The sequence below is a fragment of the Cuculus canorus genome, chromosome 29, assembly GCF_017976375.1.
Source record: "Cuculus canorus isolate bCucCan1 chromosome 29, bCucCan1.pri, whole genome shotgun sequence".
Lineage (NCBI taxonomy): Eukaryota > Metazoa > Chordata > Aves > Cuculiformes > Cuculidae > Cuculus > Cuculus canorus.
Window position 1 is genome coordinate 2,325,225 of NC_071429.1, and position 15,392 is coordinate 2,340,616.

General features: G+C 48.7%; 2 protein-coding genes across 2 annotated transcripts; both read right to left on the reverse strand.

The window, feature by feature from the left end:
- Positions 1-377: 377 nt before the first annotated feature.
- On the reverse strand, positions 378-8,834 carry TMPRSS12 (transmembrane serine protease 12). Its single transcript, XM_054051405.1, has 5 exons — positions 7,653-8,834; positions 5,940-6,138; positions 4,391-4,662; positions 3,395-3,537; positions 378-2,656 (listed from the first exon to the last, which is right to left on the reverse strand). Exons 1-5 carry the CDS (start codon positions 8,131-8,133, stop codon positions 2,414-2,416), a joined length of 1,338 nt encoding a protein of 445 aa, XP_053907380.1. The 5' UTR covers positions 8,134-8,834; the 3' UTR covers positions 378-2,413.
- A 141-nt stretch (positions 8,835-8,975) lies between these two features.
- Positions 8,976-11,215, reverse strand: TMT1A (thiol methyltransferase 1A). The gene is made up of 2 exons (XM_009556790.2): positions 10,388-11,215; positions 8,976-9,499 (listed from the first exon to the last, which is right to left on the reverse strand). Exons 1-2 carry the CDS (start codon positions 10,889-10,891, stop codon positions 9,263-9,265), a joined length of 741 nt encoding a protein of 246 aa, XP_009555085.1. The 5' UTR covers positions 10,892-11,215; the 3' UTR covers positions 8,976-9,262.
- Positions 11,216-15,392: the final 4,177 nt, after the last annotated feature.

The following is a 15,392-nucleotide window of genomic DNA, read 5'->3' on the forward strand; positions in this document are numbered from 1 at the left end:
CTGTGCTGAAAGCGCAAAGTGTCCGGACTCATTTTGTACGGTAGGCGATATTTTGCAAAGGAACGCTATCTTTATAAGCAAATTCTATTGCAAATGGGGAGATGGTTGGTATATTTTGTAGCTAAATTGTGATCTTTACAAATTCTGAAATTGAGTTTATATTCGTATTTTGACAGTTTATAGATTTCATTTTAGTAAAGAAATGAAATATTTTGTGAACCAGATTTTCGAGCCTATATTTTTATGGATAGAACAAAGTCAAACGAGATCCTCTTTGGTGTAGGAAATATTTGAATTAATTTTGTATGTCTGTAGGCAACTTGCAAAAAGAAAATGGATCCTAGAGTATTGTGGAAAAAAAAAAGAAAAAAGAGAGATTGGGGCTTTTTGTTCCCCCAGGTGACAATGTCTGCACATTCGATCTGATTGCTGTCAGAGACTCGGGTTTGTATGGTTTTGTTTCAGGTGAAAATTAAATGTTTGATGTGATCAGGACTCTTTTGGGCATGGAATCTCCATTCTTGGAGATCTCTGGAGCCGCGGTGCCGGGCATCCCGCTCAAGGTGACCCCACCTGGGCAGGCGACAAGGGCCTCGTCCGGCCTTGGCTGTCTGATTCTGTGATGCAGAGAAACTCGTCTGCAGTGCTTATTGCATGAATTATAAATACACTATTTCCATAGTTAGGATTGAATCCTGCTTCCAGTTACGTCAGCGGGAATTGCACTATGGACTGCGCTCTTACCAAGGTGTTAGAGCTCTGCGTGTGTGTTGTGTTAGCTTGGATTGAGATGAATTTGAAACCGTGCTCACTCCCTGGATGTCTGACGCTCATCATGCGGTCGGTCAGTGTTCTTTATTTTACTCATTTCTCAATTAATGGACTTCAGAGCAAGCAGTGCTCTCTGTGAGCAGTAGTAGCGGTGGGAGAAAGACCACGTTCCACAACCACATTGGTCCTAGACTACAAAATTGTATTTTCTTCTGCAGTTTCTCAATACCTGATGGTTCTGGATGTGATCCCGGATACCTTTCCTTAGGCCAAACCGGAGCAAATGTTTGTGTTTGCCACCGCGTCACAAAGTGCTGCTTTTACACATCAAAAAGAATAAGGAAGGTGGAGGAAGTCATTCCGTTAGGGAGCTGCTCCACAGAGGAGCTCGGTGCCTCCTGTTTCTCTTGGTGGGATTTCAGGACAAATGAACACCTCGGAAGGCGGTTGGCACCTGGAAAGCTGGACCTTTGCACTCTGTCTCCCGTCAGGCACTATTTGGCCTGTGCTAAAGAGGGTTTGACTGCAGCCCTGACTCCTCTGTGTGGTGTTTGATCCTTGCCGCGTGCTGTTGCTCCTTTACTTTCTCTTGTAATACGGGATAATAATTAAAAAAGCCATTAAGTGTTAAGACTGTAAAAAAAAAAACAGTGGCCAATTCGTTCTGTATTCAGCAAGTGAACCAAATGCGGCGCTGCCAGACAACGTTAGTAAATCTCTGTCCTCTTAAAACAGCGTTTTTGAAAGAGCAGCTGGCTTTTCATCATGGAAATATTAAACAGTAACAAGTTTGCTCTTTAAAGAATTACTTTGGATGAAGTTACTTATTTTGGATTTACTTCAAAGTCTCGATTTTAAGGGAATAAATTCTGTATCCTGAGAGTGAGCGACCGGCACCGCCTGCCTCTCTGCTGGTCGTCCCAAACAGACGTACGGGCTTTATATGAACTGTAAATAGTTGTCAAAACAATTAGATGGTTGCAAATTTTGACCTTGGTAAATAAAGTCGCCAAAATATAATCATGATGTCCCTTATTTGTGTTTAATTCATGGTGTTTTGCAGTGACTCTGACCAAATGTGCACACAGCATGCGGTACTGGGTGTTTTACAGTGACAAAGAATAAATTTAGTGTTTGGAACAGCAGGCAGAGATCTTTTCTCTGTGCTCTTTCAGCAGGCAGAGTGCTGAGTTATTTGTGCATAAATTTTAGCTATTGCTAAAAATAATGAGTGGGAAATATCTTCCTGCAGGGTTTTTATCCCTTTTTAGGGTTCCATAACTGAACACGCTTTGTGCTCTGCAAGGTTCTCCCTGCAGAGGGAGTCCCTGCCGGCTGTGGAATCCTGTGGTGTTGGGGGCACTGAGCTGCCGTTGCTGGGAAGGCATGGAAATGGGGTGGGAAAAGAGCACGTTCAGTTGGAAACGATTCTATATTTGATTCCATTATTGGAGCCAAGGCTGTTACGTTGCCTCTGCTCTAAATAAGGAGAGCAAAGGCAGATAAAACAGAGCACAACTTCAAAGACGAGTTCTGCACAAGAAGTGTGCATCCGTTCACTCTTAGATTTATTCTGAAGCAGAAGCCGGCTCTCTCCAAAGGGTCGGAGGCCTCTGCAGCAGGGGCGGGATGGCTCATCTCTCTAGAAGGTCTGCGCCAGTACCATACCTACCGCGGCCAGGAGGATGGCAAGCGTCGTGCTGATGGGATTCACAGCCTTGTTACGCAGGAGTTCGGATTTGATCCATCGCAAGTACTGAGATAAACGGACATAGATCCCAGGAAAATTTGGTCGGCCACAGCCGATTCCAAAACTGGTGATCCCGATGAGGTAGTACCTGTTGGTGCAGGGGTGATAGCACACTAAGGGTCCGCCGCTGTCTCCCTGTGAATAAACAACATAAATAATGTGTGTGCCTTTCCAGGAAACAACGTACGATTAAGTCGGTAATGCACCCGCTTTCTTCTTTTAACTCTTTTTAATCAGCTGAGCTAACTGGACAGGAATAACGACGGTGATACCAGAGTGCACGGGCAAATCAAGATAAGGTTTGGTGGACTCGTGTACCACCCCTGTGTCATTGTCAGCGCTGTTAACCAGAGTTCTGCTCCTGCTGTTCTTTCTGCACCTCCTTGTTCTCAGGCTCCTCTCCCTGAGCTTTCCCACTCATCAGGAGATCATATCATCCGCACAACATGTAAGTATCACGAAACACGGTGATGAACACACAGGAAAGCTGGGGAGGGGCTCTTGATCAGGGAGTGCAGGGAGAGGATGAGGGGACCAGTTTGGAGCTGCAAGAGGGGAGATTGAGATGAGATCTTAGGCAGAAATGTTCTCCTGTGAGGGTGGGGAGGCCCTGGCCCAGGTTGCCCAGAGCAGTGGGGGCTGCCCCATCCCTGGAGGGGTTCCAGGCCAGGTTGGATGGGGCTTGGAGCCCCTGATCCAGTGGGAGGTGTCCCTGTCCATGGCAGGGGTGGGACTGGATGGGCTTTGAGGTCCTTTCCAACCCAAACCTTTCCACAATGTTATGACTATATGAAATGCCGTCATCACAAAGCCCCCAAGACTCTCGCCTGGAGAGTTCCACGCTGGTGGGTTGGGCACGATGTATATTCCTACCTGACAGCTATCGATGCCTCCGAATGGCAAGCCGGCACAGATCATGTTCTCGTTAACCAGACCCCTGTATGCATCAGGACTGTTACAGACATTAGAGGGAATGATTTCCACTCGTGCTTCTTTTAACACAGGTGACATTTTACCTGTAATGCAAGACAGAAAGGTAAAATACTTACGCTGCTGCGTGTGGCAATTCCTACTGCACTCTTTTCTCCTGTTTAGCAGCTCAAGCTTGTTTCTGTACATGTTCACACACGTACAGACACAGACACTGTGCATACTCCAAATGGATTTAGACTCGGGGGCTTTGGATTTGCAGACCTGGATTTGATGTGGCGTTTTGCAATTCTTATTCAAGAATAAGATTATAACAACACTGCGCACCAGCCTTGCTCCAAATGCCAGAGGTGATGGACCAAATGAACTCATGATCCTCAGGTCTCCTTTGCCACAAAAGAAAGATGTGTGCATCGGCTGACCTCGTATCAAATTTGTGCTCACTGTGATTAAAGAGAGGATTTGAGGGAGTGCAGCCATTCATAAAACACACAGGGACACCTAGGTTCATCAGAGTTATTGTTTTTCAATACAAAAAGTTCTTCCTAGCAGAAATACGGAGTACAGAATCATGGAACGGTTTGGTTTGGAAGGGACCTTACAGCCTATCCAGTTCCAACCCCCTGCCATGGGCAGGGACACCTCCCACTAGGCCAGGTTGTACCATTAATCTGAAAGTCCAGGTAGTTTATTTTCCTTTTTTTTCATGTCATACTTGGAAAAAAATGCCAGAAAATGACTACCTTTGGTTACATCTGTGTAGATCGAATCTGCTTTCAATGGAAAAAAAGGCACTGAAAGCAGCTATTCTGTTGCAAAAGGATTTAAAGGTGTGGAGTGATGAGTCTACAGCCTGAACACGCACAGTTCTGGCTGAGCCTGGGCTGGGACTGATATCAGGAGCTTAGAACTGAATCAACAACGCCAGCGAAGTTGTACCTTTCTCTGCTGTTCGTCCCCAGCCGATAATGAAGCATTCTATCTGGCTGTCGATGGCTTGGGAGAAATTTGCCAGCGGCAGGCAGACGGGCTGGATGTAGTCGCTGTAGTGTACAGTGGAATCAAGTTTAAATACTGCAAGGTCGTTTTCAAAGCTTTCCTCGTTGAATTCAGGGTGCACGGTGATGCTGCGAATGTTTCTTTTTGCTGTGTGTTTATCATGTTTCAAGAGGTTCTGCGTGCCCAAAACTGCTCTCCAGGAATGCACATCCCTAAGAGAGAATTCAGGGAATTTTTACAGCTAGCACACATCTGTGTCTTGACAGCGTTGGGTCTCACTGAATGTTTTACTATTGCCTCATCCACCTTTAGGAAGATCCATTGACAATTCCCTAGTAAGTGTTTTCTGGAACAAATCTGGCTCCTTGCCATTCTGTCTGGTTTGAACGCTTGCTTTGCCTGGTTTTGGTCATTAAGGTGAATTCAGATTCATGTTTTAAGCCAATACTCGGACTTTGCATCCCACCCCACCACAGCAGAGGCCACCCAGGAGCTATTCGTTTGGAAAAGCTAAATATGTGACTTTATTTTGCAGCAAGGAAGTAGTTTTGTACCTACAGTGCTTACAAAAACTGTGCTTGTAGCTAGCATTGGGAAATCCATTAACTAGAAGTTACAAATAATGATTATCAACTTATTAATTAGATTTAGAAATAGGGTTGGAGTCATTCAGAACTGATTCCTATTAAAATATGTTGAAATAATATCTTTATTGCTATTATCAGGTTCTTGGGGACTGGAACCGGCTGCCCAGGGAGGGGAGTCCCATCATCCCTGGAGGTGTTTAAAACCTCCAGGGATGAGGTGCTCAGGGATGGTTTAGTAGTGGACAGGGATGGTGGCACTCAGTGATCTCAAAGGTCTTCTTCAACCAAATGATTCTACGGTTAAGTGGGAGATGAATTAGGCCTGGGATAAGGCAAAGGGCAGGCTATAAAACTCAGATTAACTTCCAAAATTCTCTAGAGTGTAAGATCACTCAATAATCTCAAAGGTCTTTTCCAACCTAGTGATTCTATGGCCAAAATCAATGATTTGCAATATAATCCCTCTCTAAATTAATGTTTGTAAAAGTGTGTTTAAAAAAAAAAAAAAAAAAAAAAAGCCGATCTAACAGAGTCCTGATAAATGCTGAAATTCCAAAGTTCAGAGGTTTTTACAGTTCAGTCTCCCTCGGGTCGCGGTTTTGTCAACACAGCTGATAGGAACTTGCATGAATGGATTTTGTAACTGTGTTAAAGAGAACAGAAAATAGAAACCAGAGCGTTGAAATGCAGCAGAATTGCTGCGAGGACAAGAAAAAGGCTTGTTCAGAGAAATGGTACCACCGTGCTGTCAAAAAAAGTAGAAGCGAACCATGGTTCTGTTGAACAGGAAAGAGGGAAATTGTTGGGATTGGGCTAGAGGTTGGACTGGATGAGCTGAGAGGGCTTTTCCAACCCTAATGATTCCATGATTCTATCGAAGAGGTGCTGGTATCGATACATACGTCTTTTCTCTCGTGCAGTGCCCAGCCGTCAAGACGGAACGCCGGTTCACCAAGACTCCACCGCAGATGTGTCTGAACCGTCCTGAGCTGTAGGAATGCTGGAGGCTGACGGCCCACGGCCACGCTCCCGTCTGGGCATTGTGGCCGCCCACGATCCGGGATCCCGCCGGGCCGTTGAGGAGCAGCCGCTGACCACACTCTGCAAAACAGAGCACAGGCGGTTACACCATCAAACTGACACGGAGTTTTGGGGGGAAAAAAAGAGCTTTTTAGGGAAAACAAAGCTTTTTAGGAGAGATTTTTTTTTGGGGGGGAAAACAGAGCTTTTGTGGACCCAACAGAGCTTTCTGGGCAAACTGAGCTTTTTGTGGAAAACAGCTTCTGGGGCAAAATGGAGCTTTCGGAGAAAAAAAGAGAGCTTTTGGGGCAAAATAGAGCTTCTGGAGAAAACTGAGATTTCGGGCAAAACTGAGCTTCTTGGGCAAAACAGATTTTTGGGGAAAAACTGAGCTTTTTGGAGAAAAACAGCTTTTGGGGGGAATGGAGCTTTTTGGGGCAAAACAGAGCTTCTGGGGCAAAACCTGATCCTTTTGGGGGAAATAGCTTTGGGGGGGCAAACAAGGGGTTTGGGGCAAAACAGCTTCTGGGGAAAAACAGCTTTTGAAGGAAAAGAGCTTTTGGAGTCAGAGCTTTTTGGGGAAAAGCAGAACTTTGGGGCAAAACAGAGCTTTTGGGAAGAAACAGCTTTTGAGGAAAAACAGATTTATTGGGAAAAGAGCTTTTGGGGAAAAACAGCGCCTTGGGGAAAACAGGTTTTAAAACAGCTTCTGGGGGAAAAGAGAGTTTAAAACAGAGCTTTTGAAGGGAAACAGTTTTTAAAGCAGAGATTCCGGGGGAAAACAGAATTTCTAAAACACCTTTTGGGAAAAACAGTTCTTAAAGCGGAGCTTTTGGAGAAAACAGAATTTCTAAAACACCTTTTGGGAAAAAAACCAGTTTTTAAAGCAGAGCTTTTGGGGAAAATGAAGTTTCTAAAACACCTTTAGGGGAAACAGTTTTTAAAATGCAGCTTTTGGGGGAAAACGGAGTTTAGAAAGCAGAGATTTTGGGTGAAAACAGAGTTTCTTAAATAGTTTTTTGGGGAAAATGGAGTTTTTAAAAGCTTTTCTTGGGGAAAACGGAGCTTTTAAAACAGAGATTCTGGAAGAAAATGGTTTTTAAATCGGAGCTTCTGAGGGAAATGAGTTTTTAAAGCAGAGCTTTTGGGGAAAATGAAGTTTCTAAAACACCTTTAGGGGAAACAGTTTTTAAAATGCAGCTTTTGGGGGAAAACGGAGTTTAGAAGGCAGAGATTGTGAGTGAAAACAGAGTTTTTTAATCAGTTTTTTGGGGAAAACGGAGCTTTTAAAACAGATTCTGGAAGAAAACGGTTTTTAAATCGGATCTCCTGCGGGAAAAGAGCTTTTAAAGCAGAGCTTTTGGGGAAGAGGGAGTTTTTAAAGCTGAGCTTTTTTGGGGAAACAGCTTTTTAGGGGCAAACAGAGCTTCTGGACCCCTGAGAGCGTTCTGGGAGCTCTTTTGGGGGGTTTCATGCGGTGTTTCTGCCCACATCCCGCCGCGGCCGCCGGCTCCGCGTTCCCCTCGGCGCTGGGATTCCCCGCTCTCCGCGTCCCGTCCCGTCCCCCCCCGCCCGCTCCCCGCACCCCCCGCTACCCTCGGCGGACACGGCGCAGGGCGGGGAGCTCGGTGTGGCGAGCGCTGAGCCCCTTGTGGCGAGCAGGGCCGCCGCCAGCAGCGGCAGCAGCGCCGCCCCCCCCCGCCGCCTCCCCATCCTCCGCCCGCCACACAAAATGGCGGCGGCGCCCGCGCTGCCAACGGCGCCCGCGGGGACGGGAGCGCCTGAGGGGGCCGAGGGAGCGCAGAGACCGTGTGTGGCGGCCAGAAGGCTGCGTGGGGTGGCCAAGGGACCGCGGGTGGTGGCCAAACGAGCGCATGCAGTGGTCAAGGGAGCTTGGAGCCTGTGTGTGGTGGCCAGAGGAGCCCAGAGCCCGCGTGTGGTGGCCAAAAGACTGCGTGTGGTGGCCAAGGGAGCCCGGAGCCCGTGTGTGGTGGCCAAGGGACCGCGGGTGGTGGCCAAGGGACTGCGGGTGGTGGCCAAATGAGCGCATGCAGTGGCCAAAGGAGCTTGGAGCATGTGTGTGGTGGCCAGAGAAGCCCAGAGCCCAGTGTAGTGGCCAAAAGACTGCGTGTGGTGGCCAAGGGAGCCCGGAGCCCGTGTGTGGTGGCCAATGAACCATGTGCGGTGGCCAAGGGAGCCCGAAGCCCGTGTGTGGTGGCCCAAGGAGCCCAGAGCTCGTGTACAGTGGCCAAGGGACTGTGTGTGGTGACTGTGTGTGAGCCCAGAGCCCAGTGTAGTGGCCAGCGGGGTGCATGTGGTGGCCAAGAGAGCCCAGATGTGGTGGCCAAGGGAGCCCGGAGCCTGTGTGTGGTGGTCAAGGAAACCCAGACCTCACGTGTGGTGGCCAAGGGAGCCCAGAGCCCATGTGGTGGCCAAAGGAGCCCAGAGCTCATGTGGGGTGCCAAGGAACTGTGTGTGGTGGCCAAAGGAGCCAGTGTGTGGTGGCCAAGGAACTGTGTGCAGTGGCCAAGGAAGCCCGGAGCCTGTGTGTGGTGGCCAAGGGGCTGCATTTGGTGCCCAAGGGAGCCCAGAGCTCACATGGAGTGCCGAGGGACTGTGTGTGGTGGCGGAAGGAGCCCGCATGTGGTGGCCAAAGTAGCCCAGAGCCAGTGTGTGGTAGCCAAGGGAGCCTGGAGCCTGTGTCTGGTGGCCAAGGGAGCCCATAGCCCATGCGTGGTGGCCAAGGGAGCTTGGAGCCTGTGTCTGGTGGCCGAGGGAGCCCATAGCCCATGCGTGGTGGCCGAGGGAGCCCATAGCCCATGCGTGGTGGCCAAGGGCTGTGTGTTGCATGCCCCCCCTCCCCCGAGGGAATCCTTCCCCAGAGTTAACCAGACCAAGACAGGAGTTCCCTGGAGTTAATACTCCTTTTTTTTTTTTCCCCTGCCGGCTGGGCCGTTTCCCTTCCCTGCAGCCTCCTGGGATCCTCCTGTGCTGCACTGGGGCCTGGCCAGGCACAGCCAGCACCACCAGGGCTTCCAATACCTTTGGAAAACTGACCTTCCTCTCATTTGATGCTTGAATCAGAAACTTAACTCAAGTTCTTCGCCGTATTAGCTACATTCAGACACTGGATTAGCCTATGCTGCATTGATTACATCGAGAGATTCCTGTGGGGCAGGGCAGGAGGTCTGGCAGAGCGGCTGAGTTACTTTACGGCAAACCCAATGATGTGAGGCTTAATGGGGGTCCCGGGCAGCGGAATGCTGATGTGTTGCACCTTCAAATCCGAGAACTTGGCCTCTTCGAGATTCTTCCACAGCTCTCTTGTTAGGCAGCATCCAGCAAAGACGAGTTTCCAAGTTGGGTAGCAAACCTGCTGCCAAAAATATTTCCAGCTGGAACGGTCAGCGGCCACGTGCTCTAAGAAATAGAAAGCGCCTCCCTGGGAAAAACAAAATCGTCTTTATAGAGCTGCAACAAGCGCTGGGACTGTGCCGAGCTTCTCCGGCCGTCCCACCTCCTCTTGCGGACAGACCCACAGTCCGCTCGCCCGTCGGCATTCTCCCACCCTTTCCCTGCCCACTTTTTGCTTTTGTGGTGTCGGCTGGAATTAATGTCAACAGGAATTGTGCAGAGGTTCAAAATACCTATTCAAAAGCCAAGAATCGTGTACATCCTTGATCCTTCTTTTATTATAGAGGTAGTTTGTTGTCTTTTTGTTTTAATTAGTTGCTAAGATGTATAAATCCAACTCAAACTCATCTGGTTTTTGGCAGCCCAGAAGATTGCCTTGAAAACAGCCCTCGATGTTGAAAGTCTGTAGCAAAAATACCCCAACAAAACAGCATTTTTCTAATCTTTAGTTTGATCAGTGCAGGCCAAGAAGCAAAGGTATTTAATGAGGTTGCTGTAATCAGCAGTTCAGGTTGAACAGCCCCACTTCTAGGTGGCCAAAGTCACCTATTTTCACCCTCTCACCCGAAGCAAATCTGGGTGAAGGGACCTCAGGAACCAGTTCTGCATTAAATTATGCACCATAATGACTCCTAAAATGGGTGGCAGTTCTAGTTACCAGGCTACGTTATATTTAGGGCTTTACTTCGAAGAACAGGATGGTCTGCCCCATGTGTTGCCACTGCTTTGCGCAGTTTAGCAGTGCAGAGTGGCTGTAAATCTGATTTAACTTGGGAAATAAACTGAGTCTGGTTTGGAAGCTCAAAAGCAATTATTTTTTTCTTTTTTTTTTCCCTTTTCTTTTCCCTTTTCTTTTAGTGCAGTGCTTGTGGAATCGCAATAGAGGTAATAACAAAGCTATTATTCAGATACTCACTGGTCTGAGCACTCGCAAGACTTCCTTCAGGGTGCCGTTCACATCGTGCACGGAGCAGAGGACCAAGGTGCAGATGACAGCATCCACGGAACCGCTGGACACCTGGTGCAGGTCTTCTCCTGCGGCTACCAGGAAACGCTCGTAGTGGATGTGCTGATTCTTGCTCATGCTTCTCGAAAGGGCTTCCTGGAAGTGGGGGTTTACATCAGTGCAGGTGACTTTGCAGCCTGGAGGGTAGTACTTAAAGTTGGTCCCACAGCCGGTCCCGATCTCTAGCAGCCTCAGCTCCCCCGACGAGCTGGTGAAGTCAGGTAGGTTACGGAATAACTCCTGTTTTTTCTTCTCTACTTTCTTCTCGTGAATTGTAGAAAGCTTCTCTAAGAAGTAAGGAAAAAATATCTTCCTGCAGAAAGGCTCCCAAATGCCCAGGAAGGAGAGCAGGTAGATGGGCATGGCGAGCACCGCGAGGCAGGCGCGGAGGAAGAGGACGCTGGGCTCTGGCATTTCCAGCGTGGGGCAGAGGATCCGTGCCGAGCAGAACTGGTTCTTCTGTGTATGGGAGCCCTTGAAAGTCGGAGAGAGCTGTGTGCGTGTGCTTGGCGTGTTCCTCCCGAAGTATATTCAGCTCCTTGGATTTATCTGGTAGACTTTAAATCTGATTTTAAAGCGTGGTCGCAGGCAAGGAAGGGACAAGCAGGACATGCGTAGCAAACAGCTACTGCTGTGTCCCAGCGTTGGCAGAGAGGAGCTGCCTTTTCTTATGCAACCTTGGTAAACTGGGCAGAACAACTTGGTATGAAGCCACTGGCAAAATGTCATGGGATGCCCTAATTCGGTGTTCGGCAGTTTCAGGTTACAGTTCTTATCTCCTAAAGCCACGTTATATCGTCTTTAGAAAGCTGAAGGAAACCAATCTGATCTCTGGATTTGCTGTAGGCGTCTCACGAGGAGTTTGATTAACGTTTCAGATAAAACGCATCTGTTTAAGAGTTAATTTTCCACTCTATTGTGTGTATCTGGGAGAGCTGTTTGTCTCTGTGCTCTCTCTGCAACAGCAGTTCTCAGTCTATCCACTCTGTGGCTGGACTAAGATGCTTTGGTACGTGCAGGCGGTCTCTTTTGCAGTGAAAGAGCTTGCTTTCAAACTTTTTATGGGAATCACAGAACAGAGATAAATCAATTTATTAATTCAGTACTTGCTGCGTACAGTATATGGCTTGGTTTTATTACCTTGCCTGGAATGGTTTGGGTTGGAAGAGACCTCGAAGCCCACCCAGATCCACACCACTGCCATGGGCAGGGACACCTCCCACTGGATCAGGGGCTCCAAGCCCCATCCAGCCTGGCCTGGAACCCCTCCAGGGATGGGGCAGCCCCACTGCTCTGGGCAGCCTGGGCCAGCGCTTCCCCACGCTCACAGGAAAATATTTCTTCTTGATTTCTTCCTTTGTAGCCAGAGGAGGGCTACGAAGATGATCCGAGGGCTGGAGCACCTCCCGTACGAGAACAGGCTGAGAGAGTTGGGGTAGTTCAACCTGGAGAAGGCTCTGAGGAGATCTTATAGTGACCTTCCAGTACCTGAAGGGGCTACAAGAAAGCTGGGGAGAGGGTGTTCATAAAGGCCTGGAGTGATAGGATGAGGGGGAATGGGGATAAACTGGAGAGGGGCAGATTTAAACTAGACATAAGGAAGAGTTTCACCATGAGAGTGGTGAAGCCCTGGCACAGGTTGCCCAGGGAAGGTGTGGCTGCCCCATCCCTGGAGGTGTTCAAGGCCAGGTTGGATGGGGCGTTGAGCAGCCTCATCTAGTGGGAGGTGTCCCTGCCCATGGCAAGGGGTGGAACTGGATGGTCTTGAAGGTCCCTTCCAACCCAAACTATTCTATGATTCTATGATATCTCAATCTCCCCTCTTTCAGCTGAAGACCATTCCCCCTCATCCTCTCCCTGTACTCCTTGATCAAGAGCCCCTCCCCAGCTTTCCAGTAGGCTTTGTCAGTTTGCGTCTGCAAGGAACGGTCTGTTCTGTGCTAAATGCATTCTGTAAAACTTGTTTCAACTCTGCAGTCGCCACGGCTTTTTCAGAGGGCCGGGGAGCAGTGCAGGGCACCCACCAGCATTTAATTGCTCTGCTCCAGGTGAGTCTGGTACAGGGAAAGGAGGACTCCAGGTCCCTAAGAGACGCTGTTCTGTTGTGAACTGCATTGGAAAAGCGTGTTTCTCTGTTGAGGTGTAGGTAGTCGTAGTCCCGTTGTCGGATGAGGCACCTCCTCCCTCTAGTGGTAATAAAGCAAGTATAAATCCCGCATACAGGCAGTGTGTTATTAGTCTGCTTTATTAACGAGCTCTGTAGTCAGAGACCTTCGTACCTCCACCTTGTGGCAACCACTAGTTGAAACAAGTTTGAATGATGGGAGTTAACTTCTGTGTAGACCAGCTGGGGTGCGTGGAGCACAAAATAGAGACATTAATGGGTTGTGATAGTATAAATAACATCCGTACCAGGCTTTAACTCCTTGCTGTTCTACTGCAGGACATCGTAGAAGAGGTTAAACAGCGGCCAAGAGAGCAGCGCTTTCTCTTGGTGTCCCAGGGGAGTTTAGCTGGAAAATGTTCCTAATGAAACTCCTGGCTATTAACAGAGACTTCTTTAAGGACAGGCTGAGAGAGTTGGGGTTGTTCATCCTGGATAAGAGAAGGCTCCGAGGAGATCTTATAGCGACCTTCCAGTACCTGAAAGGGGCTCCAGGAAAGCTGGAGAGGGGCTGTTCAGGAAGGCTGTGGGGATTGGATGAGGTGCAATGGGTACAAACTGGAGAGGGGCAGATTTAAACTGGACATAAGGAAGAATTTCTTCACCACAAGAGTGGTGAGCCCCTGGCCCAGTTTGCCCAGGGACGTTGTGGCTGCCCCATCCCTGGAGATGTTCAAGGCCAGGTTGGATGGGCCTCGGGCAGCCTGAGCCAGTGGGATGTCCCTGCCCATGGCAGAGGGTGGAACTGGGTGATCCTTAAGGTCCCTTCCAATCCAAACTATTCTATGATTCTATGATTCTATGATCTGGGTTGGAAGTGAAACATGTTAGCAGAGTATGACAAAAGGGCTGATCTGTCACAGCTTTTCACAGTGGAGATGGGATTTCTGCCATCTGATTTAACAAACACCGTTTTTCTCCCTGTGTAAAGAGAAGTTCTGTTTTTCGTGTTGTGTGTGTGGCTGTTTCAAATTGAATCTGTGGTGATGGCGTTAGCATCCCCTGGCCAAAGAGAGCGACGCCCAGTGTGCTGTTGTTGAGCACTTCCCTGAATAAACACAGGTCCTATCAGGGCAAACCGTACTGGCACAGGCAGACCAACACCTGCTCGTAAATCTGTCTCCTAATGGGAAGAGTGAAATGGAAATGCTCGTACTGATGCCATTATCTATTATGCATGTGCCCTATGTCGGAAACGTTACAGCCTGGGCATTATTCTCTGCCCTTAGAAAAGCGTTAGCCTTTGTAGTTGCTTGCACGCATCCTTCGTTCCCCTTCCTCCCTCTCAGCTCCCTAAGATGCTGACTCCTTTATTTTGTGTTGGACTGAAAGGTGTTGTCGGCCAGCTTTCCTGCTTGCCTGCTCCCTGTGCAGCAGCTTTATTTTAGAGCCTACCTGCAAAGGGAAGAAGGCAATTCCCAGTTGGAATGTGCTGTAGATGCTCGGGAAGCTTTCCATACTTTTATTCTGGGCTGACTTTAAGAGAGAAAACTCCTATATAAAGCATGACGAGAGCACTGAAGGGAGGCCCTGCATTCCGCAGCACTCATGGTTGTTTATTTTACTGCACACCCGGTGATACAAGGACTTGTAGGAATCTAGTGAGGTGCAACAGGAATGCACCTCAAACGCAGCTCTGAGAAACTGATTTTCTCCAGCTCCGTCTGTGTCTCTTTGCTCAAGGAACACCCATCTCCAAAGTACTTCCAGGCTGGATCACAGATCTTTTGCCAAATGTGGGTCCAACTGGAATGATCTGCAGCCACATGCTCCAAGAAGTAGAAAGCTCCACCCTGGAAAACAGCGCCCCTGAAAATTGAAAAGAACTTAGGGCTGTTCACCTCTTCATGGAGAATTCTCTGTCTTGCGTATTGCTTGGTTATGGTTCAAATTTGTTGCTTGTACATAAACGTTTCGCTGGATTGCATCTGAAAGCTCAGCTCCTGCCTGTGTGGAGCCTCTTATCTGGACAAAACAGCCCTTCCCAACCCCACAAATGTTTTGCTTATTGGTTTTGTGCCTGCTCTGCGTCCCCCCTCTGCTCGCTCCTGGGTGGCTGTGCCATGGGATACGGGGTGTTGTCACCGTGGCTCTCCCTGCAGGATGGAGCTACAGCTCATCTTAGAAGGGCTCCAGAGCTTGCTTAAGAACACCGTGCGCTTGTGTAACAGAAGGGTTGCATAGGAGAGGTCTTTTAGACTCTCTGGCTATCCACACATTTAAATGACATTGCCATGCCAGCTCCTAAACTTTCCTCAGCTTCACTTGCCTTGTGCAGCGCCCGATAGGGCAAAGCCTCAGTCGCTTGGGTTTAACGACCGAAGTGCAAGCGCTCTGCATGCCTTGGGGAGGCAGGGATGTGACCCAGCCCTGTCCACAGAGCTGAGGAACCGAGGAGGCAGCTCACAGATTGCTACACTGAAGGGGAAGGGAGAGGCGAGGTCTGTAATGATGAAATCGGGCAAAGGCAGTTTCCTTATCAAGCATTTTTCCTGTACAGAGCAGCTGTGTGCTCCTTAAAGAGACAGCGCACGGCCAGGTACTCATTGTCCCCATCGATAGTGACGGAAGCATCTTCATTCTGTTGCCTAAGTTCTGGGTCGTTTGGTTGTCTTTTTGACCCAGGGAAGAGGTTTATGGTTTTAATCAGCTTTACTGTTCTGATTACAGGCAAGCGTTCGCTCACTGTGTCTGCTCAGCACACAACTCCTAATGCCCTGCTCAGAGGACAGCGATTTAAAAGTCTGCAAA